Consider the following 24786-nt stretch of genomic DNA (forward strand, 5'->3'; position numbering starts at 1 on the left):
AGGAGAGCAAGTCACTGCAGACGCAAAATGATGACGGGGGGGGGGGGTGAATGATTTCAGCTCCCTCCATGGATATTATCCATTGCTTTAAGTTTATTTCAAGCCAGGTATTTCTGAGGGCTGGCTGCTCATTCTCTAACCTTTCCCTTTCCAGTACTTAAAACAACAAACACTTTATTTGTAGTCATTTAGACCACTACAATAAACAAACCAGTAGTTAAACAGGACTTTGTATTACTTGTTACTGTTGATAGTAAAGCTGTCAGAAATAATCTGAACCCCCAGCTCCTATTTGTAGGTTTTCTGCAGCTCATAAACAGTAAAGGACACATGAGGTTAGAAGAACTTATACAAGACCTGTGTTATAAAACTACTTGTTACATACTGTTCAGGACACAGTGCTTTCACATCTGTTTCAGTGAAGGGTTGTCAACATTATTAGAGGAAGATGCCTTGTCCGTTTAATAGAGACTTAATTGAAGGAAATGGGAAGATGAAACCTTGCATGGTACAGAAATAAACATCTCATTACTTCTACAAACAACAACAGGTAGGCAGTTGGCAACCTGATTTTATTTTTAAGGCTTTCTTTTAAGGTTCTCTAGACCAGTGGTCCCCAACCTTTTTATCACCGGGGACCACTCAAAGCCGGGGACCACTCAACGCCTTTTACTGAGGCCCGGTGGGGGGGGGTAGTTTACTCCTCTACTCTCAACCACTGCCCTAGCTCTCTCTGATCACTATGGTAATGTTTAAACATCCCTTCAAAATAAGATACAGACACACCACAACAATGAAGTGTGTTGTAAAGGGCTGGGGGGGATGAAGTAAAGGGCTGGGGGGGGGTGGAGAAGGTGTCCTTCGGGGCCCACCTCCAATTAGTCGAAGGACCACATGTGGTCCGCGGCTACTCTAGACATGTACAATCTGGAGGTAAGCAAAGTGATGAAACAGTAGGGTATACAGCTTTTCTCTCTGTGAGAACAGAGGGAGAAAGGAAAATGTGCCTGTTAGATATGGATAAGCTCTGATAAGAACGTGTATCAGATACTGAAGTAATGAGGTACACAGGTAGCCAAAGCATTACACTAGATAAATATTTGGGAAAGTAGTCATTAGTGCAGTCCTAAAAATACCTACATGGCCTGCTTCCATTTCTTTAGAAGCAATGGTTACAAGAAACCATAAGAAACCCAGTACCCAGGCTTCTAAGGAGTGCCCATAATTATCTCACTTTATTCTAGAGAAGTGACAAGCTTTTTCCAGAATATTCTACAGCTGTCACACTTTTTATTTCACAATTCCGACTCACAGAAGTAGAATTATTCTTGAGTATGCCATCTACCTGGTACCAATGAACAGATTCATTGACTGAATTAGGTCTTCTATTACTAGACATGGTAGGCAACTACCCAACTTACTTTGATAAAGACCAATAGGCTGCAGCCCTTCCAGGCTCACTAGGAAGAACTTGGTGATTATTTCCAATGTCTTCGACAGCATTAAAGGCTACAGTTACTGAGTTATTTATTATATATTTATATACCACAGTTTTTATACTTTAAGAGCACAGGCTTCTTTGCATTAGTCAGAAACTTGTGTGACTAAAACATTTGTTACTACTACTTTAAACCATGAGTCCCCAGCATTTTTGAGCCTCTGCACATTTTGGAATTCTGATGCAGTATGGAGGGTGCCACCTCAAAATGGCTGCCATATGACGGCTGCTGCAGGAGGCAAAACAAGCCACAAAATAGTTGCTGCAGTTTACCTTCAACCATGCAATAAAAGATTCTTGTGTTGTGGTGGCAGCTGATGCTAAAGCAACAATTTAAAAAATCTACACAGCCAATTAAATCTCCAGTAGCCTATCAAATCAGAAGCCTTGTTAGACAAAAGCCCGACTAATCCTGCCCACATTCTAAAAACACTTGGCAGGCACCAGGAAAGTTGTCGGCAGGTGCCATGGTGAACTTATACTGTACATGTAAGTACAGCAATATATTAAAAATAAAAAAATTCAGCACTCCTAAAACCTTATTACTGAATGTCCCATTTTGTTGACTGTACTGACTCTCTAGATAATCTGCCTTGAAGCTCTGTAAGAAATAAGTAAAATACGTATTATAAAATTAAAAATAAAACACCTTTATTATAACAATCACAAGTGAATATTTTTCATTTACACACACACACACACACACATATATATATATATATATATATATATATATATATATATATATATATATATATATATATAATCTGATACTTCTAGCAGAAATTTAAAGACAAGACTACAAAACATTGATGAGAACGTGTGTCCCCCTTCCAGTTCAATACGAGTTTTATTTACAATATATATGTCTCTATATCTATATACAATACACTATTTCACTGCAAATATATAGTGATGTATGTGTACATTATTTGTCTTATGACTAAGCACATGGTTCTGGAGATCTTTATTTTTATAGTTCAGAATCAGATACAATGATACTCTCAGCTTGTAAAACTTGAAAAAGGTATGCTTAATGTGTTACCCTCTTTAGGATGAGGCTATAGTTCAGTAAAACAATCTGTATCTTAGAAATAATTCTGCTTGAAACCCTTTAATTTCAGTTGGACTATATACCATCAGTCTAAAAGATCGATTGGTCTAATAATTCAAATACCATATACCTGCCGTAGGTAGTCAGTATAAGAAGCCTCCACAAGTGGTATAAGAACTTGTTCCTAAATTGCATTGTTTCTAGCTTTAACGTGTGCAGCTGTTCCTCAAGCTAGCTCAACTCACACTGATGTAAAAGTAATCCATACAAATGTGGAATAACACACTCATTGCTCATAGAAGAAAATCAGCTCACCAACAAAAAAGACTGCCTACAAATCCTGTTCAAAACATACCACAGCATGCTCTTTTACACCACAGAAGTCAGGTCCAAATAACATGAGCTTCCCGACTCCAAACACAAAAATAAGGGAGGCGGGGTGAATTTACTCCACCCAATCACAGGAGACAATATGGGTAGTTACTATTCTCACAAATTAAAAACATTAATAAAAATATAAGTTGATTCTGGAGTAGACGAGTCGCAGGGCGAAATGCCCCTTCCAGAGGAATGAACCCTACACTAAGAAAGCTAGTACGGGGAGAGGAGAAACTGGACTTCCCGCTCCTTCACGTGAGATACTAGATGCTGGGGAGACTTTTTACCCCCACTGCGCACGGCGGAATATCCAGTCATGGGAAGCCCCCCTCGAGGCGACCGTGCAGCAGCCACGGGCGGACTCCTCCATCAGCGGCGAGCCGTCTACACCGAAGCAAGAGCCAGTCGCGTCGCTCCCGCGGGGATCCTCAGGCAGGCAGCGCGGCCGCCCAAAGACTCCGCTGTCTGTCTGTCGCCCGCTCGCCCGCCTGCTCAAAATGGCTGCTGCGGCTGCCGAGCGCCGGGCTCCGAGCCCCCCGCCCCCATACAAGGCGAGCCAGGCCCGAGGGCCGGGCGGCGCGGCTGCCGCTCCACCGCCATGGCGCATCCCGGCTGCAGCGAGGGCGAGGCCTGCCCAGAGAAGCAGGCCCGGGGGCGCGGCCCGGATCCGGGGAGGGGAGAGACAAGCCTTTCCTGTGGGTGAAAGGTCAGGGGGGCGGCGGCGGCGGCGGCGGCAGGAGCTGCGGTTGCCGCCGCATGGGGAGCGTCGCCCCGCAGCCCCCCGGAAGACGGCCATGCGAGGCGGGATACGGAGGCACCGCCAGCCGAGGCTCCAGCAGCCCGGGAAGGCCGCACGCGGAGCGAGGCAAGGAGCGAGAAGAACTGCGACCGCCGCCCCCCTCCAGCTCCCCTACCTGACAGGCGCGGCAGCTTCTGGAGGGGAGGGGGCTGCTTGTCAGCGGCGGCTCCGGCTCTCCGGGGGAGGGGGTCAGAGTTCGTGACCCCGCCCCTGACGTTCGGTGCTGTCCCGTCTCGCGTGGCGTTCGCCTCCCCCTCCCCTCCGCTCCGCAGTCGGCGCCGCTACCAGCACGGCTGCGCTTGCGCAAAGCGAGCCCGTCGCAGCGGAGGCGGAGCGAATGTCACCTTCGTGCGGACGGGGACGGGGAAGGGGTGGGGGTGAGAGAGAGAGAGACTGAAAGCTCTCGGGCATGGGCCCGGCGAAGGTCCTTAGACGGCCCGCTGGAAACGAGGCAGAGACCCTCCCAGGTGCCCAAGGACCGTGGTGAGAAGGTAGCCTTCGTCTCTTGAACCCACTTTCAAGCTGTTTTCCTTGCTCCTTGGCGTTGCCAGCTCTAGGGTTATTTATTTATTATTGCATTTATATACCGCCCTCAACTGAGACTCACGGCGGTTTGCATAAAACCAACAGGAACAGGAACAGTACAGGAAATCAGTAGCTATAAATGGCAGGGTCAGCAAACTAAATAGCAATAGAACATAATATAGTAGGTTGGGAAATCGCTGTAGATTGAAGAGGGGGATAGGACCTGAGGCAGGTGGTATATATATATTGGGGGGGGGGGGAGGAAGGACCCCAGTGAGATAGTTTAGCCTCCAAACCAGCCTGAAACTGGCAACACTGAGTCTGATTCCTCCCCTACATCCAAGCATGTATCTTCCCATCTCCCTTGATCATAAAGCCAGCCCTTATCATTTCTCCTCAGTACAGCATGATTTTGCTTCTACTCCTTGTTTCAGATCTCCTACAGCCCCTTCTCAACTTTACTTTCAAAGCTGTCCCTGGCTTTGCCTCCTTACCTCACTTCATAGTCTGAGGAAGAGTGCTTGCACTCGAAAGCTCATGCCTTGAATAAATCTTTGTTGGTCTTAAAGGTGCTACTGGACTCTGATTTTGTTTTGTTGTGCTGCTTCAGACCCACATGGCTACCCACTTGAATCACTTCTAAGGTAAAAGACACATCCCTACTCATGAGCTTTGCTCCTTCTGTTGCATCAGCCTCAGCCCCTCTGAATGTCTCTTGCTCCCCAAAGTGACTACGAAGCCCTTGTGGTGCCTTGCTTCATGCAGGGAAGCAGTAAGGTGCAGTGGAACCTTTCTGCCCTAGAGTTGTGCATGCGCATGCACAACTCCAGGGCAGACTGTGTGCGCCAAGGGAATTCTTCCCCGTTCGTACATGGGAAGCGCTGGAGCATGCTGCTCCTCCACTGGAAACTGGTGGCAGCCTGGGGCAGCCGCCGCCCTGCATAATTGGTCATTGTTTCCTAAATTCAAGAGAGATGGTGCTGTTGACCTTGGGGCCAAGCAGAACCCTTTAGCTATAGTGAGTTACCGGAAAACGTGCCGCACTGGAAAACCTTTTGGTTAATTTTAGCTGCAGCAAAACCAAAAACTCACAGGGAACTCATGGGCATCACAACCAGCAAAGAGAACAGAGCGTTGCATAGAATTTTATACGTCTGCGTCATAGGGTTGGTTCAGAGGCCTGGACTACAAAGTCTCCAGGCCAGCCCTGGAGCCCTAGTGTCATACCTCTCACATGACAGGATCACCAGGTCCACACTCATCCATCAAGCTTATACTAAACAGCATATTTCTAAACAATCCTTTACTTCTGGCATCAGCCTTTACCAAACATTGTTCTATCAAGGATGTAGAATTAGAGTGACCCGCAATCTTAGCCCAAATATGCCAGGGCTATATGCAGGCTGCTTTTGGCATAATTCTTTAGCTTGTCTATATTCAGTTTCTGTATTCCACTGTATGTGAAAGGTTACATAGGAAGCAGTATTTTTTAATACAGAGGAAGAATAGATTGCATCGTGATCCTTAATACAGAACTAAAGCCACTTTCCAATCAATGACCGTATGATTATGGTTGTAATCAATTAAATACCACTCCATTAGTGCTTGGAACATTTAATTATCCACTTGAGGAAGGTCACTTAAAATATAATAGGTTTTTTATAATTGTTGAAAACTGCTCTAATCTGCAGCGTAAAGGTTTCTACTTAGAATTAGACAGGTACAAACTTTGAGCACCCAGCATAAACCACTTGGGAAAGTATTTGTACGGAACAAAAATAATTAACTTATTAAGTATTTCATGGATGCTTTAGGGGATCTTGCATTGAGCAGGCGGTTGATGTTCCCTTCCAGCTCTATTGATCCCAGCTCTATGGTTCTGTGATTCTACCTCCTGTGCCTATTTTACCCTTCAGCAGACTGCTAAAGTATTATAAGGCTATAAATTAGACTGGTGAGAGACATTTTCATTTAATTATAATTGTGTAGTAGTGGTTGGATGTTGTTTTTCTAAATTTGGTCACATTAAGGATATGCTTGACACTGAAATTTAGCCTCTTCATGTTAATAACTTCCCTAAAATAAGACTATTAAAAAGTATACATATTGCAGCCCAGCAGCATACATACACACAATAACCGTTTCTGCACTGGGAACTTCACTGCCCCAGCTCTCATGCAGGAGCACAAATCGGGGATGGATGAGATGCACTAGGCCAAATGTTCCCCAGTGTGGGTGCAGGAAAAGGTGAGGCAACCTGCCATGACTAAAACTCCAGCCTGCAGAACGGCATGAAACCTCCAGTGCATAAACGGTCAATGTGGCTTCCAATTGATCTTTCCATATAGATGGTAGCCCTACTTACCAAACCTTTCTAGTAACATGTCAGAGTGGTTCCTGATATAGCACAAGAAATTTTTAGGAGAGAGGGGATCCCCAGAATTGATTGCAGCCATTTTGTCATTTTGATCTTTAAATCAGTGACTCTCATTGAATTGCTTTTCAAAGCACTGGAGGTAACTTAATCTTTGCCATTTGTTCATATAACCACATAATCTATTCACCAATTACATACACTAACTTCTTTCCTTTTAATGTTTTGAAGGAGAATGTTATTTTAAATACCACAGTGAAACACTCTTTATACTTTTCTTTCCTATTAAGTGTGGAGTGTATTCCATAAAAAGGAAACTGGCAAGTACGTCTATGTTTAAAAGTAAAAAATCTCATTTATTAAATTTCATATATAAAATAATTAAGTAAGTGGCTTACATCTGTTTAGATAATTACAGTTTCTGTTTCAGCCTGTCTCTCAAAGTTCCTCTACAGTGCCAAGTGTTTTGAAGAAGGCACATGAGATCTGAAACAGGTGCTCACATCACCACAGTGATTTTTTGCACAATTTTAATTCATATTAGTGGGGCATGTACAGAAAATTGCCTTGTGGCCGATGCCCTAACACTTCAACAGGCACATGAAATAGAACATTTGTTCTTCATTTGATTCTGGGCACTGCCAACTTCGGTTTATTTCACAGCAAGGGGCAATATCAAAACAGTCATTCGTTTTCTTCTTGGAAAAACTTTCTTCTGGCTACTGCTCAGGGGCTCCGTTTCTTTTGGACTATGCTGATCCACAAGAGGTATATCAATCTTGGTACATTATACAAGGCTCAGGTTGATACTACGGGTAACTTTGTAGGGAAAAAAACAATTTTGGGTTGAAGGTAGGAATATTTCAGGTTGGTCACCTTACAAAAATGTAACTATTATGTCAGAAGAAATTATATTTTTTCTTAATTGAATTTTAAAGATCAGTGATTCCAAGTATCTTTGAGGAAAACTCTGATAGTTAAATAAAAACTAACACTTTCAACAACTTCACCTGTGCCTTGTTTTCATCCTCATAACTACCTTACCAGCCACCTGGAAGTTTAATAGTGCAGAAAATGAACTATATAATTTATGTGAGTATTGACAGATTTTCTTCATCAGGCTATACAGAGGGAGTGCTTTAATTCTGTGGGACATTTAAGTGCAGGTCAGACATTTCAAGTACTTAACTTGTTCCTCAGTTTTCAGTTGGGAAAATTCAAACAGCTTGCATAGACCTAAACAGACATCTAACAATCGAACAGGAAGTAGCAGCATAAAACAAAGAGTATTCCCCACATAGTCCAGTCAGTATATTTAAATAAATACATTTCTAAAGAGAGCCATGTTTTAGATTTCATGCTCATCTTTGGCAGCAAGACAATTCTCTCAGTAATGCTTTTTATCTAACCATATTTGCATCAGGTTTTGGGGGGAGTGGAAGCACAATGAAAGAATTGTCTTCTCTGTGGCTACATGCCTATGATGAGGCCATTTAGAGAAATAAATTTCTATTAGTTAACTGCACTTGAAGCTGTACACTAAACAAATGTTTAGTTGGTTGTAATTCAAGGGAAATTGAGCAACAATCAGGTTTTGACAAGATACTCTGTATATCACCAGGCCTACTAAAAACCTCAGTGCAGGAACCTGTTTTTTAAAAAATCCAGGTGGTTTACAAAAATAATAAAAGCTATTAAAGGTTGGTAAATACTTTCTTGTGATGGGTTATTGCCTTGTTATATATGACTAAGGATCTGTATAGCCTTTAAATCATTTACAAAATTGAACTTGCAGATTGAGAGTTTAAAAACACAGAGGAATCCTATTATCATTGCCCACTGATATTTCAGGCTTATGTACAATAATAATTAGCATAATATTCAAACACTTTTCCAATGTTCTAAATAAACGTTTTCCTGACTTGCTCCTATGTTATTGTAGAAAGAGTTCATTTATTGCATACAAAATATATACAAAAGCACCAAACTACCAATAATTTCACCGAACAACCAATTATATAACTATTCTCAAAGACTGAGTGACATTTTTCTAAAGATAAAAATACGGTTAAAATAACATATTGCAGTGTGCAGTACATCAAACTGAACTGGAAACTAGAAATCATGTCCTGCCTAGTCATAGTCATTTTCCTAAAACACTCCTTTTTTGACATGGTAATTCCAGTTCCTGTTGTATAATAGGAAAGTTGAAAGATTATTTACTCACTATATTTTACATTATGTATATAAACCTCTAATTGGCTTGAATGGTAATGTATATTATGGAAAGCTAATTCATGCCGAATTTATTGCCTTATTTCATGATCTTATTCATGCTTTAGAAGTGTAAATTGCAAACTGATTTTAAAATAATTTTTGGAATTTACAATTTGATCTCTTTTGTGCAACGTTCAAAGAAAGGAGAAAGATCCCCCCTAAATTAGCGATTCAGGCTTAGAAACGTCCTATTTTACCACATTGTTACTTACATTTCTAAGTCCAGGTTTTTGTAACACAGGCTACCACATTTTTAAAAAGTACAAAACACTTCTTGTTAGTATATTTCTTATTTCCCATCAACAAGTATCCACTAATATAATCATGGTCATAGAGCTATTGAATTATTGCTTCCGCATCAAATCTTTACACATTGAAATAAACATGATCAGCCTGGTTTATATGCACATATGCAACTTTTATGGATCCATGAATACGTGTGCATGAATGAGTAGCTCTGGTAACTTATCTGCTTTGCATTGGCAGGGATCATGTAGCATTTTAGTCAAATGACTGTCAAACTATCATAAACAAACACAAGAAGCCTAAGAACCTGCTGAAAGACCTTGCTCCTCTAAACTCCAAGAGCAGCAGTTCTGAAACTGTGCTGACAATAATGCTGCAATAGACAGTTCATTACAGGTTTCAGACAAAACCTATTCAAGAACACTTTGGAATTCAGCAGTGAATTTCAGAAATGATGCTGACCATTAAGTAAAACAGTGGCATAGTTTAATAAATAACACTTTCTGTATCACAAAAAAGACAAGTTACACATTTCTTGAACAAGTACTTTGACTAAACAAATGAGGCAGTGTTTCCTAAATCTGACAATCTTTCAATTGATTTGTAGAATTCCATCACTGTTAAAAAAGAACTGTAGTATTTCACATCATCTGACAACAACAAAAGGCACCACCAGGCATGCTACAATATTGTTGCTTCTTGAAAAGCTTCTATCCACCTGTCGGGAAAAGAAACAATTAGGAAACAATTAGGAGCAAGCAGTATGCATGGATAGAGTTTCATTTAAATATAAATCAAATGAAATAAATAAATGTTGTATTATTCAAGTCATTTTATCATGAATACCCTTCAGATTTTAACGACTGTACAAGGTATCTTAGTTTTATCAATGTATTAGAGGCAAATCCTCTAATCCAATGGGTGCTAGCACATACACCTGCACTGTGACCTTCCTGAGTTCTGCCCCCCACCTCCAGCTTCCTGCTTGATCTTGAGATCCAGCATGGTGAAGTGGTTACAGAATAGCAGACTCTAAACTCAAAAGCTGGGTTTGATTCCTGATTCTTTCACCATATGCAGCCAACTGAGAGTTGCCAACTTCCAGGTGGGGACTGGAAACCTTCAGGAATATGAAAATGAGAAAGATAGGATGAAAGTGAAATAAAGAGAGCAAGAAAGAGGGGGGAGGGGAGGAGGAAAGGAAGGATCAGTTCTGGAGAAAACAGTTGCTTTGGAAGGGCACTGGCCCGCCTACTCCCACCCCCATACAACAGTGCCTACACAGGTCACCACTGTCCCTACCCTCCCATCAAACGCCACACCTTCCAAAGGCCAGGCTGAATTGGCCATGGAAGAGTGAGCTGCCACCTTCCTGCCCCCCACATCTTCTAAAGCCTGGGCTGGGAAGGCTGCGGGGTAGCGGGTGGGGATGGGCTGCCGCCTTCCTGTCACCCGCATTTCCCAAAGGCTGGCCCAGGCAAGGAAGCCCTCAAAGGGGCTGCCTTCTTACTGCCCCTTCCTCCACATCTCCCAAAGACCAGGCATGGTGGGGAAGGCTAACTCTTTCCCACCCACCCCCATATCTTCCAAAGTTCAGCCTGCTCAGGGAAGTCCATCGGGGATGGGCTGTCTCCTTTCTGCCCCTCCCCCACATTTTCCAAAGGCCAAGCTGGGTAGGGAAGGCTACAGGATTGGATGAGCTGTCTCTTTCCACCCACCTGCATATCTCCCAAAGGCCACGCTTCTTGGGGAAGTCCATGGGGGATGAGCTGCCTCTTCTCCACCTGCATCTCCCAAAGGCAAGGGCATGCAGGAAAGGTTATGGGGGGGCTGCCTCTTTCCCATCCCCCCACATCTCCCAAGGACCAGGCTGAGCGGAGAAGACTACTGGATCCCCTTAGTCCCTCTTAAGAGAGGGAGGGTTGGGGAAAGCAAAGAGAACTCCGATGGGCAGGTGCAGAGCCATGGGAAGGTCTTGTGAGCCCAGGTCTTGTTAGGGTGAACTCCTTGGAGGAAAAGCCTTGTCAGGAACTCCCAGTTTCACCCAAGCCTCAGTTGGATGAGAGCTTAGCCCACCCAGATGTTCAACAGGCAGAGAGCTCTGACCAGTGGGAGGGAATGGAGCTGCAGACAAACCAGGACTTAGATCCCAAAGTTGTTGCAGTAACTCCACATTCCTCTGCCCAGCCTCCAGCTGTAGCTCCCTGCCTTGTCAGCCCACCTGGCTCCTCTGAGCCAATTAAGCAATGACAGCTATATGCTGGAAGAGTGCTCCAGTCTAATAGGCACCTCACTAGGTTAGCAAGACATTTGCTGACTGCAGAAGACTGTGAGTCATCACAGAATGAGGACTGAGAGCCTGCTGACAGCCTATATTAGCTGGAGGCTGGGAGGTCTGGGTTGTGGACCTTCTTCTAATGCCCTTGGACTACCTGAATGAACCCTTGACTCACAGAACTGTGTTAAGACATTCATTGCATTCTGTCTGTCCCTTGTCATTCTGTTTTTGAAACAGTGATTCTCTCTGTCTTCCTCATCTGCGCTTCAGCAGAAACCTGAGACCAACACAGGAGGCAAAGGAAGCAGCTGGCCTCTATCCTTGCCTGGGGGAGGTGGAGAATAGGAAGAGGCTGAGGATGGGCAACTTACCAGCAGCAGGGCCTTTCAGAGAGGCTAACATTCACCCAGCAAGCAGCAGGAAGAAGAAGAGGACATATAAGCCTCATGATTGATCCTCATTGGCAGAATGCTATCTCTCTATTGGCAGCACAGTCCCCGGGAGGGCCAAACAGGGAGGGCAACTTCAACTTTATAATTTTTAGTGATAGTGATAAAACTTTTGTTTGCACACACTTCTTCAGATACACTGAAATGGAAGTTACCAGTCCTTAAAGGTAAAGGTATCCCCTGTGCAAACACTGGGTCATGTCTGACCCTTGGGGTGACGCCCTCTAGCGTTTTCATGGCAGACTCAATACGGGGTGGTTTGCCAGTGCCTTCCCCAGTCATTACCGTTTACCCCCCAGCAAGCTGAGTACTCATTTTACCTACTTCGTAAGGATGGAAGGCTGAGTCAACCTTGAGCCGGTTGCTGGGATCAAACTCCCAACCTCATGGGCAGACAGCTTCAGACAGCATTTCGCTGCCTTACCACTCTGCGCCACAAGAGGCTCTTACCAGTCCATACATATAAGTAAAAGGTGAGCAGCATATTTATATATAACATAATGAAGATATTTAAAAGATTCAAAGATCATACAGGAATAAAAAGCATAGTTTATATGGTTACCATGTGTTTGGGCTCAATTCTGGGGAAGGAGTATAGTGAAGGAAATAGATATATTAAAATTGAAGATGACTACTCTGGAGTGCTGAGAGTAATCCACTGAGACCCTGCCATTACACTCCATCTATTTCCTCTGAAGCATGGCGGCAAAGAGGTAGGTGGAGTGTAATGGCAGGGTCTCAGTGAATTCTCAGCACAATTAAAAAGGGTACATCTGCCCATCAATCCTCAATTCTGATATATTTATTTCCTTCACTATGGTAACCATATAAACTAAGCTTGTTATTCTTGGCCCTTGAATCTTTTAAAACAGGAGTAGTTAGCCTGTGGTCCTCCAGATGTCCATGGACTACAGTTCCCATGGGCCCTTGCCAGGATTTGCTGTTGCTTAGATGTTTTGCAGAAATTCAGAGGTAAGCAATAAAAATATATTTCCTCAAGTGCTTTGTAATTCATAGAGAACTTAGGAGGGATGCTGCTCTTAGGCATAAACAAGAGGAAGATGGGGTCTTATTGCTGGCAACCTTCAAGTGGATTTATGGAACCTCAGTTTATACTCTAGAAAATGAAGGCTCAAATCGTAACTATAAGACAAACTTAAAGCAGTATCTGCAGAGTACTCTTGCGCTTCCTATTGATATACAAATTAAATCAATACAATGGCTGCTTACTTTTTTGTTGAATGGATGTCATCTGCTTTGAATATGTAAAATAAGGTATTTTTGTGCAACAAATGGAACATTTTGGACTCTGCATTTTCATCTCTGACTTCAGCAACTGTAAATCCCAGTAAAGGCTGACTTTCCAAAGCAGCTACATCCTAATTTTACAAAGAAATCCAGAATGAGACATGGCTTTCATATAAATTCAATGATAAAAAACCATTGGAAAATATGCAGAAATCTCAGTGGTATATAATGTGCATGCAGCATATTCACAACTGAAATATGATGGTGTCGGATCCTTTTTATTGTTAACACTCATCTCTGTAGTGCAATCTCCACCATAAAGAATTGTACACATCTTGGCTTTTAGATTGCTCATTTGCAGCCTGTTTAGGCACACTGACCTTTCACAGTCGGTTAACTCTTAAAGAGGCTTTAGCACTAACAAAGCATTAACAAGATTTCCCCATAAGATAAAGACTGACTGAAGAAAGGTACCAGAAAACACCAACTGTCACTGTTAAGTTGGAGCAGTTGGAAAATAGGGACTGAACTGGGCCTATGGGTCCATTTATTAGCTAGGCCTTTGGGTCCAATTCTAACATTCCACCCATTCCCTGCAATTATCTACACAATTCACTTTTAGCTTTTGATTTCTTACCTCGCTAGCAGCGTATGTGTATAGCACCTTATTTTTTATCACAAACCACAAGTGTTTCCAGGGTTTCTTGCTGCCCTTTGCTCTATATAAATAGCCACTCATTGAAGAGTCTTCGGTATTTGCAGATACCTAAGTTCAAAACAAAACATACTACGGTAAGAATGCATGAGAATGTAGCCCAATCTGTCCAATTATATTCAAGTGGATAGCCATGTTGGTCTGAAGTAGTACTATAACATTTAAATCTTATGGTACCTTTAAGACCAATGAAGATTTATTCAAGGCACCTGATGAAGTGTGCATGCACACAAAAGCTCACACGCTAAATGAATCTTTGTTGGTCTTAAAGGTGCCATTGGTCTCGAATTGTGTTGTCCAATTATATGGAACTGTCCGATGTCCAATAATAATAGGCTTTATATTTTTGCTAGGAAGAGACAGAAGCAGGTCACAACCAACTCATGGTGACTCTGGGGTTTTCAAGGCAAGAGATAAGCAGAGGGGTTTGTTGTTACCCTCCTCTGCTTAGCAACCCCAGTTTTCCTTGATACAGCAATCTACAGATAAAGCATTTAACTGCACAGTAAGTCATTTGACCATGAAACTTAGTGTTGCCATCTTCCACGTTCAGTTGCAATATTTTTTAGCACATCTTGAAGTGCCAGACCTACATGTCGAGGAGCACCTCCAGTTTCCAGGCAACACTATGAAGGGATGCCAGAACCTCATTGCACACTAGGCTCCAGGAGCAGGTGGCCAGCAGGCTGTCTTTAATTCCCCTGCTGAGACTTGCACTCCTACCCTCCTAGCTGTTTCAAGAAGCTAAGAGGGGAAAAGAGAAGGATTCTCAGCATGTCAGAGAATGGAGAAAGAAAAAAAGAAATGCTCAAGGAAAAGGGATGGGGGGGGGAACCATCTCAAGCTGGTGTAGTCCAATGAATGTTTTCCTACCTGGCAGGAAAAAAAATTAAGAGTAGAACTATTTGCCACCACAGCAATGATGCTGTTGTGGGCCAGGGATTTGAAATAGAGAATGAACCTGAATCTAACAACTTTGCTGGGGATTTAGATCAGAAAGCAATTTAACATCCTCTTTCCTGAACTAGGGTTCCAGTTCATGCCTGCATGAGTTTATTCCAAACAAAACGTTTATTCCAAGCAAAACGATTTTCTCAAAAGATGCTGGATAATCATGGGGAATTATTATGAAAAAGTTTCAAGAAAATTAAAAACTTCATGAGTGAGAAAAGGCCAGAAAGGTTGCACTGAGGAATCTTTTTTCCATCACAAAAATGCACCTACTCATTTTTTGAGGGTTGCAATACAATAATTTCATTGGGAAACCTTACTTATCAACCCTACAGCCCAGATCTTGCCCTTTTGGCCTTCTTTTGTTCCCAAAACTCAAATTTAAAAGGATGTGAGTCCCTCGAGGATGCCAAAGCTGCCATTTTGACATGGCTTAAATCAAAGAGTGCAGAATTCTTTAGGGAAGGGTTAGAGAGATCCTTCAGAAGTATATAGATATAGATGGAAGATTATGTTGAGAAACAATAGCTTCACATTTTGATATTTTTAAATAAAGTTTTCTATGTTCTAGCAATACTTTTTGACTTACCCTTGTATTTTGAAAGTTACACTGTCAAGTAAGACTGAGATTCTTATAATGGTTTCTAAACTGTGAGCCTATATTGGCTTGCTAACTTTGAAATATGTTGAATTCCTCTCCCCTACCCACTTGTAAATCTGTTCTTTAATCTCCTAAAGCAACTATCTCAGTGGGATACCATCCTTATTTTTCAGGGAAAGACGTAAAAAGTTTGTGTTCTTTATTTTCTTCTTCGGTATGTAGAATGTACTCTAAATAGAGTTACTCTAAATAGAGGTGAGATATGTTTTGAGAGCAGAATTGTTGAACCTTTCCCCCTCCCAAATACTAGACCTTGATCTTTTGTCTGTTTTAACCTATAAAGGGAGAACTTTGAAACTTGTTTAATATGCTAACATAATCAGTGCTTGCTAACATCAGAATGATCATTCTTATTAAAGCTGCCTGCTTTGTTAGCAAAAAAAAAAAAAAAACTTCAGTGGATCTTTTCTGTCCCTGATTGAACTTGGAGCAGGGAGTAGGTTGTACTCCACTAACAATCAAATCTATCCATAGATCCTCCTGCATAATATATCTTTTGGTACAGAGGTAGTTATGGTGATGGTAGAGGAAGTGCTGAGTCACAGATGACTTATGTCAAACTGGTGGGGTTTTCAATGAAAGAGATGTTTAGAGGTCTGCATCATGACCTTGGTAGTCTCCCATCCAAATACTAATCAGGGCAGACTCTGCTTAAGCTCCCAAGATCTGACAAGATCTGGTTAGCCTAGGCTATCCTGGTCAGGGCATGCCAGACAATACTTTGGCAAACAGGATCGCAAATGGAGAACAAAGTTCAATAATAGAAGTGGCAGTCACCTGATGGAGTGCAAAAAAATCTATAAAGGGATGTTTATAACATGAAAAATTAATTGGTAAGTTGTGCCAAACAGTACAGTGAACTCTTCTGTGACAATGTTCTATCTGAATAGTGTGTTGAAAAGTACTGCACGTAACACTGTCCTCAAGATTCATTAAAAATTCAAATAACTCAGAACTACAGGGGGTGCTAAAACATTCTGCACCAACCACTACCATATATACAACATATTAAATTATTTCTGTGTCTGAAAAAGCCTGTGATTTTTTTTTTTCCTACCACCCCACACACCAATGCTGTCAAGAACTAGTCAGGATTCTGGAAAAGTTTAGCTCTGTTTCTGCCAAAAAGTTAACCACATACCTAAAAACAGGCACAGCATAAATATGTGACTGAATTGGAAAAGCTATACATAAGAACTATATGCAGGTGATTTTTAAATTCTGCTTAATAAAGCAGATATCTACTTTAGGAAATTACATGAACAGATGTCTACATAAACAACTTTGAGTATCTCCTTTTAATTGTATTTTCCACTCCTCCCATTTTCTCAAAATAAAACTAATAAGATTTTGTTCCAGCCTTACACATTTGCAGACGAAGTGCTATCCTAAACTGTAATATCCATCTAAGTCCATTGATTTCAATGAGTCTAAAAGGGTGTACCTCTGGATCAGATGCAAGTAGCAGGTCTTTCACAAGGCAGACACTAGCATATACCACATTAGGGTTGTACTACAGTAGCAGGCATCCCAACATCTAGAATCACAACTACCTGCCCATCACAGTGGCCTGGAGTCCATGTAGTACAACATCCTGTCTCACACTAGTTCCTCTGGATGGTCAACAGGAGAGCATAGAAGCCAAGGCCTTCCCCTGATGTTACCTCCTGGTTCTGAGATTCAGAGGATTAGTGCCCCTAACTGTGGAGATTCCCCTCAGTGACCATGGCTAGTAGCCACTGATAAACTTATCTTCCATGAATCTAATTAATCTAATTAATCCCCTTTTAAAGAAGGCAGATAGGCCACATGGATCTGCTGCTGCAACTATCTGCAGTGATTATCTGAACTGGCAGTGATGAAAGCTAAAGAATTGATTTAGTATAGAATCATAGAATCATATGAGTCCCTCATAAAGAAATTCAACATGAATTGGCCGTAAAGCGAAAGAAATTCATTCTGCTATGCTTCCCACATTTCAGCTAATAACCAAGGGTAGAAATGGATAATATATGGTTTACAGTATAGTGGCCTGCTCAGCTTAACCTACTTCATGGCTGGGGTGGGGAAAAGAGACAATTATTTATGTGGGTCTGAACTACTTGGAAGTAAGATGGAATAAAATGTGACAAAAATGGACATAGTGCTGTCATGCAAGTGTCTGCACCAAGAGTAACATAATTATAAGTACTGCTTCCACATCTGATCTTTGGTTCTAATGATTCCAATACTAGAACAAATTTCAAACTAACAATTGGCCCATCAGAAATACTGATTTACTAGAAGTAATTTAATGGAGGCTGAGCCTTCGGGGAGGGCGGTATATAAATCTAAATAAATAAATAAATAAACCTTTTGCTACTAAACACAGACACAACCGAATGCTATTAATGCATCATACATACTTCTTTGAGAGCTGCTGGGATCTTTTTCTGTTTTCTTCCCGATGGAATACTGTGCAACACTGTAGACAAAGCACTGGATGGAGATCTGTGGTTTACTGGGGACCCGTTTTTAGGAGGAGTGCATAGATTGTCTAAAATGCATAGTTTTAAATTGTTATTTTATTTATTTCAAAATTGCTACCCCTGTACGCCCCTCTTTTAAAGCAACTTGCAACCTTATAGAACAAGCAAAATACTGTAGCATTGCACTTCAAAGTTTTCTACTTTATGTTTACAAACCATAGGTTTTAACACTAGTAGATGAAACAAAAGACTCCTTTAGAACTATTTATGCACATGGATGAACAATTATATTGTAGCATTAAAACCAATGGAAGCTGGTCTGAGAGAGTTACAGTATAGCATGGATTACAACTTTTACACTTTTTGCACCACCTAGAAGAACACATCTGTACTTCAAACTGTATTTGTCTATTCACAGTTTTTGTAGAATTGTTTCCCATCTGGAATGGTTCCTCCTACCAACTGGGAGAACCATTTTCTCTTGTACTCACTGGAGAGGAGCACTGTGCCCCCCCCTCAACACTTTCGGGGGATTTTTTTGTTTTCTTGTATTAAACTTCCAGTTCAATGATCGCTTAAAGACTTCAAAAGCTTGTACATGGCTTTGTAATATTTCAATTGGTCCTTCAAAGAAAGATATTGTGTTGTTCTTAGAATCTGACAACTGAACAGGCAACTGCCTGTATCGCTTCTTGAAAAGAGTAACTGAAGAGCAATTCAAAGGAATATAAGCTTAAGTCAAATGAACTGAGACAATTATGAACAAACGTTTTCAAAACAGCAAGTAGGTAATATGTTCTCAATTTTCAATCTGAAATGTGCATTTTCACAATGATGACGACATACAACTTTAAAATCCAGATTTGTTTTTCCTGTTTACTTTATATCATGCTTTTCTGCAGGATTTGGTGGATTACACAGAGTTCATGGTAGTTTCCCAGCCGGGCAACAACCAGACCAAGACTAAGGTTGCCTTCCAACCGTAATTCAGATTGTACATTATAAGGGGATGCATTCCCTCTGAGGAATTCTGTTCTGGCCCTCAACCAACTGTGCCAATGCAAGTCCGACTGAACTGAACTGTGTCATGATCTGGGAACAGAAGTTTAAGGCAAACAAATAAATACAGAAAAATTAAAAACAGACCTGGGTAAACTTTACTGTTCTTCTGCAACTCTTTAAAGCAAAGATCACAAACTCTTGCAGGCTGGTTTTTCATATAGTCTAATCCATGCTTATTTGATGAACAAGCTTGGCAGATTATCTGGAAAAAAGTAGCCTGTGAAATATATATACTCACACATAAGCCTATACACATCTTCCTAATTTGTTTTAAGTATAGTTCGAGAGTTAAGAACCTCTTGTGGCGCAGAGTGGTAAGGCAGCCGTCTGAAAGCTTTGCCCATGAGGCTGGGAGTTCGATCCCAGCAGCCGGCTCAAGGTTGACTCAGCCTTCCATCCTTCCGAGGTCGGTAAAATGAGGACCCAGCTTGCTTGCTGGGGGGTAAACGGTAATGACTGGGGAAGGCACTGGCAAACCACCCCGTATTGAGTCTGCCATGAAAACGCTAGAGGGCGTCACCCCAAGGGTCAGACATGACTCAGTGCTTGCACAGGGGATACCTTTACCTTTATAGTTCGAGAAATGCCTCAAAACCACCAAGAGTGCTTTCTTCCCCAGAACTGATTTATTTTGGATCAATTTATACAGGGCTACTGAGAGGCACGGTGGGCCCCCAGACAAAGATTCCACTTGGGGCCCCCCTATATGACCCTGATCCAAATCAAGTATCATGAGAAAACAAATCTATAGTAATAAACTAATTGGTCTGTCCATCTGTTTTTTATTTATTATATCCCACGTTTCTCCCCAATGGAGACCCAAAGCAGCTCACACCATTCTCCTCTCCTCCCCTTTATCCTCATAACAACCCTGTGCCGTAAATTGGGTTGACAGATTGTGTAACTGGCCTCAGATTATCTTCCAAACTTGCATTGCAGAATGGGGATTTGGGCCTGGGTCTCCCAGATCCTAGTCCTACACTGCAATCACTACATCAGGGATAACACATTAGAGAATAAAGATAGAAGTCTCAAAACTAGCCGCCAGCATTAGGATGATTGTGGGAGTTTCAGGGCCAAAATGGAAAGACAGGGGAAAACTCTGGCCCTGCTGAGGCAGACAGACAGATACATTTTTTTTCAGTCAATGACCAGTACAAAATACAAAACAGTAAAACACTATATAAGATTAATTAAAAGTTCCAAAATACTTCATGCGTTCAATAGATCCATCTTAATACATATTTATAATACATCTCCTTATACATATTTAGCCAAGCACATCTACTGAGGCAAACCCACCCCACACTATTTGCAATGGATGCCAAGGGTCTCTTTGGCAGGCATAATTCAAAAGGGAACTGGCCACTAACCCCAGAATGATGCGGGAAGCTGCAGTGCCCAACATGAAAGGAACTGAGCCAGGTAATCATGACCAAAAGGCAACATGTGATAAGAGACCTTTTAAGCAACCTGGCATGTGTCTTTAATATTCAGATCCCCCTCACCTGCCATGGAAGGCTGCTGGGTGGCAGGGTTGTTGTGAGGATAAAATGGTGTACAGGAGAAAGACTGGGTATGGTATTTGTTATAAGTCTATTTTAAAAATGATATTTTAAAAGAACACCAATCTGCCATCAATCATTTTGAAAAATTAATGTGTGTTCTTTTTAATCTTGGGTTTTTATGCAAGTTTAAATGAATACTATAAATACCACCTCGAACACTCTTGAGAAAGCCTGTTTAGAAAGTTTTGAAAAGAAAATAATCAGTGGAAAATCAAAGTGTTCAGCAGGGGTTTCTTCCTCACTCCTGTCACTTTACATTGCAGTGACGTTTTCTAGATTAGCAGATATCTATTACATGGCTGTAGGTTGCCAGGCACAGGTTGCAGACTGCAGAGTGAGTACAGCTGTACTGCAGAGCTTTTGTAACAGGTTCCAGGAACAGCTTAATCCAATCTACTGATCGAGAGAGAAGCAAGATCAGTTGTAAAAAATTCCCAACCTTTCCACATGCTCTACAGTGGTGCCTTCTCCATGTCAGTGTAAATTCACTAGTACAGATCATACACATGGTAGCTCTCGTATCAGGAATCCAGATGGGAGCTTTTGAGCCTAAAGGACTGTCTTCCTCCTCTTTCTCTGGGTCGGCCTAAAGAAGAAAGGGAAAGATATAAAAAACATGACAATACCTTCACTGTTTACACTGGCTATATATTTATTTTTAAAAGCCATAATCTTTCATAATTTTCTATTTTGCTAATTAGGGATGTGTATATACTGTTTGTCTATCTATGCCAGTGGTTCCCAAACTTATCTGGCCTACCGCCCCCTTTCCAGAAAAAATATTACTCAGCACCCCCCGGAAATTAATTTTTAAAAATCTTCTCTTATTTCTTTTATGCTTTCACCGCCCCCTTACAGTTATTCATCACCCCCAAATGCACCTGTGGTCCATCACCGCCCCCCTGGATCGCTGCAGCACCCACCAGGGGGCGGTAGCACCCACTTGGGGAATCACTGATCTATGCCATCAACGCAATTGCTATCACGAGCAATGGTTCCTGAGACACAGTTTCAGCTTTTGAGAATGACAACCAGGTATTTAATTCTGATTCTATTCTCTGTAGATATTTTAGCTCTGTTATCACTTCTGCTTTATGGGCTGCAGTCAGAAATCATGACAAACCCCTGCAAAGGGCATGAACGCAGCTCATGGCCGTGCTTGCACACTCCCTCCCTACTCCTTTCTGCATGGAGCCAACTGCTGCAATGTCCAAATGCAAGCAGAGTGGAGAATGGAGGACCCAGCCCACAAATTGTCATTATAAATCATGGTTTAATCCCAGATCCTAGGGGGGAAACAAACCCCAAGATGTTGGTATCATGTTAAACTGGAGCTTGAATTATGTCTTCCAAAACTGGGAAGAATTTGAACTTCCAGAGCTGACAGGCAGCCCTTTCCTACAATAAGGGCAGTATTGATTTGCCCATTTGCAAGTTAGCACCTGCAGTAACCTGTTGACATGAGCAGAATTCTCATGGTGGAGCATAAAGAGAGAGGTAAATCCTGTAAATAAGAGAGACTGAGACCATGAAAGGCTTTAAATCTGATAGCCAATACCTTCAATTGAGCTTGGCAACTAATTATCAACCAATGAGGGATTTGCAGAAAGGAAACAATATGTGTGCTCTATCTAGCTCCTGCAAATAGTAAAGTTGTGACATTCTGGACCAGTTAAGAGTTTCCACATTGATTTTGCGGGAAGAGCAATATGTGGTAATTACAGAAGTCTAGTCTTAGTGTTGATTCAAGTGGTCGTGATGGGTGTCATTTTACAATATGGGCCCCTTTTACTGGTTATATTGAGTTGGAAGAAAGCCTATTGTGCAGGAACATTAACTGGTAATTAATTTACCATTCCACTGGTAAAGCTGGATCCAGTTGATCCCAAGCCTTTTAATCAAGTCAGCAAGGGTCAGCTGAACTCCATTAAAAATGAGGAGAACACTGCCCTCCAAGGCCTCCACCTTCCCAACCAACCTTACCTCTGTCTCTTAAAGGCGCAGTTTCAATTGGTTGACTTTTAGCCAATTACCTGCTACAACCAGGCCTCTGCTGCATCACCAGAAGAAGTGGATAAGGATATATAGAGCTGTGTATCATCAGCATTTTGATGACAACCAACCCCAAACCTACAAATGGTTTGCCCTAAGGGGTTCACATTGAGATTAAAAAGCATATAGGGCAGAACTGTGCCCTGTGGAAACCCACAAGATCAATCCCACACTGATGATGGCTGGTTTCCAATAGCAGGCCTTTGAGTTTGATCCAACCAACCTCTTCCAGACTTCTACTAGGATTAAAGGTGATTCTTTTCTTTGTATATTCTTCAATTGACCTTGAGATAGCTTCTAACCATTCATCTCTTTCTGTTGCAGAACTGTTGGGTCAAATAAATACCATGGTTAAACTAAACAGCACTTTTGCTCACAAACACAGCAGCTTTGCTCAGCAGCTTTCTCCCTGCTGCTTTTGTCTCAACATTTAATTGTGTAATTGCTCAAGTTTGATGGAATAAATAGTAATTTTTTATGCTTAAAGAAACAGACTGTGCTTGAGCCTTACCTGGCTGAAAGAATGAAAGATCGCTGCACGCTTTCTATGTTCAGTTCATTCTGGTAAGCTTCATGTGTTGGCTTTCTCACCTGGCAAAGCATCAGAACAATTCAATTGACAACCAAGAGCAAAATGTGGCTTGGAATCCAGCAAGTTTCAGTAATGAAACAATGCAAATAACAAGTCTGTTCAATATTACCTGTCTGTCAAATATCTACACAAAGCCTCATCGCTCTCTTTCTTTCTCAAGAATCATGTCTCCAAAAAAGGCTTAGGCCTAAAGTAAACAAATGGTGGGAAAAGAACTCACTTGGGGGACTTTGTACCTGGGCTTCAAACTGGTGAAAAGCAAGTGCATGTGATTGATTAGCACACCAGCACAACAGTCCTTTGGACTCAAATGTCTAACTTGCCAACTAAACAGGCATGGCAGCTTTGCAAGTTACATGAGACGCTGGCCAATGCAAAAATCCACAGGGTCCTAAATGAAAAAGAAGCTTCAGTATGTGTATGATCTCCTGGGCTGCGGACTTACTTATTTTGCTTCTATAACTCTATAAATGTCATGTTGTGCCCCACACCACGCCAGCATACAACAGAACTATATACTGAGCCTGTGTCACAAGAGCCTCTGCAACTTTGGCTCTCTTGCATCCCCCCTCCTTCCCCTCCTTCCTGCCGGTTCCTTAGTCAGCCTATTCCTGCTCCCAGGAAATGTGTCCTTCACAGTATCATCTACAGCAGTAGTTCTCAACCTTCCTAATGCCGCAACCCTCATGTTGTGGTGATTCCCAACCATAAAATTATGCAAGTGTTCTTTCACAGAAATTAAACCGAAACTGACCAATGGTGTGAAAATCCATTGTTCACGATTGTATATAAATTGTTTTTTTTCCTGGGGTTTCTCAGTTCAGTTCTGCCTCTTGTCCTGCTGAACTGCGCCATCACCTGGACCGCCTGGCGGGAGACTGTGCTGCACTGGAGGCACTGCTGGAGTGGCTGGCAGCTGAGGAGGGACACCTGCAGGAGCGGCAACAGTGGCAGCACCCTCCCCCTGTCCAAGCTGTTTGCCCTGCCACCCCTGTGAAAGGGGTCCCGACCCCCAGGTTGAGAATCACTGATCTACAGGATGCTTGTTATGTCTTTGGTGTTCACGCACCTTCTGGGTGCCTGGTGTAAAACTGCAAAGCTGTAACTTTCATTTCATCCCAACTGTCTTTTGAAGATAAGGTCTTTCAGCCACAAAAAGTGTAAATGATGGGCATTCAAAAGGCAAAGGGGGTCAGGGGGTGAAACCTCTCTACCAGGTAATGTAGTTGCCTGTTGTTCTTAGCAATAGACCTTGTTGTTATTAGCAATAGACCTTGTTGTTATATTCCAGAAGTGCCCTTTGGACCTAATAATGAACTTATTAATCTTTTTCTATGAAAAATCATCTTGGTCTTTTTTCTGGTCCTCAAAAGAGGATCCTTGGTTCATGACAATAAAGTAACATGCACGTGTACTAACTGCAATACCCATATATTTCTTATGAGTATTGAATATCAGTGGAGCTGCCTATAAAAAAGGCCATGGCAGAATTACTTATATGTATATTGTTATAAAATTACTTATTGTTACAGTTGGGTTTGGTGCAGGAGTACATGATATGAGTTACAAAACATGATAGAGTAGAAATGCC

The 24786-nt window shown here is 41.9% G+C and overlaps 2 protein-coding genes and 1 long non-coding RNA gene across 11 annotated transcripts in view; 1 reads left to right on the forward strand and 2 right to left on the reverse strand.

Moving 5' to 3' along the window:
* The window catches only part of NR2C1 (nuclear receptor subfamily 2 group C member 1), a 38008-nt gene extending 34004 nt beyond the window's left edge, over positions 1-4004 (reverse strand). For 3 of the 6 annotated variants that reach the window (XM_077339068.1, XM_077339063.1, XM_077339066.1), the window contains exon 1: positions 3845-4004. The gene's annotated coding sequence lies outside the window, so the exon portion shown is untranslated. Of the gene's footprint in view, positions 1-2682; positions 2893-3217; positions 3540-3844 lie in introns of those variants that run through there. The other 3 variants (XM_077339064.1, XM_077339067.1, XM_077339065.1) reach the window with 2 other exon arrangements.
* Positions 4005-4020: 16 nt separating this feature from the next.
* Positions 4021-24744, forward strand: LOC143838166 (uncharacterized). Of its 2 annotated transcripts, none has more exons than XR_013231256.1 (3): positions 4021-4220; positions 21410-21586; positions 24015-24744. It is a non-coding gene; the product is annotated as an uncharacterized LOC143838166 (long non-coding RNA). The 2 variants fall into 2 exon arrangements; XR_013231257.1 differs by lacking the exon at positions 24015-24744 and adding an exon at positions 22928-23193.
* Positions 6960-24786, reverse strand: part of FGD6 (FYVE, RhoGEF and PH domain containing 6) — a 68258-nt gene continuing 50431 nt past the window's right edge. For all 3 annotated transcript variants that reach the window (XM_077339062.1, XM_077339061.1, XM_077339060.1), the window contains exons 14-21: positions 23115-23194; positions 22827-22929; positions 20991-21137; positions 19068-19185; positions 17859-17989; positions 13764-13892; positions 13109-13257; positions 6960-9869 (exon numbers count right to left, since the gene is read on the reverse strand). In XM_077339062.1, the coding sequence (XP_077195177.1) occupies positions 9833-9869; positions 13109-13257; positions 13764-13892; positions 17859-17989; positions 19068-19185; positions 20991-21137; positions 22827-22929; positions 23115-23194 (894 nt within the window). In that variant the 3' untranslated portion in view covers positions 6960-9832. The remainder of the gene's footprint in view (positions 9870-13108; positions 13258-13763; positions 13893-17858; positions 17990-19067; positions 19186-20990; positions 21138-22826; positions 22930-23114; positions 23195-24786) is intronic.

Source organism: Paroedura picta, chromosome 5, assembly GCF_049243985.1.
Source record: "Paroedura picta isolate Pp20150507F chromosome 5, Ppicta_v3.0, whole genome shotgun sequence".
Lineage (NCBI taxonomy): Eukaryota > Metazoa > Chordata > Lepidosauria > Squamata > Gekkonidae > Paroedura > Paroedura picta.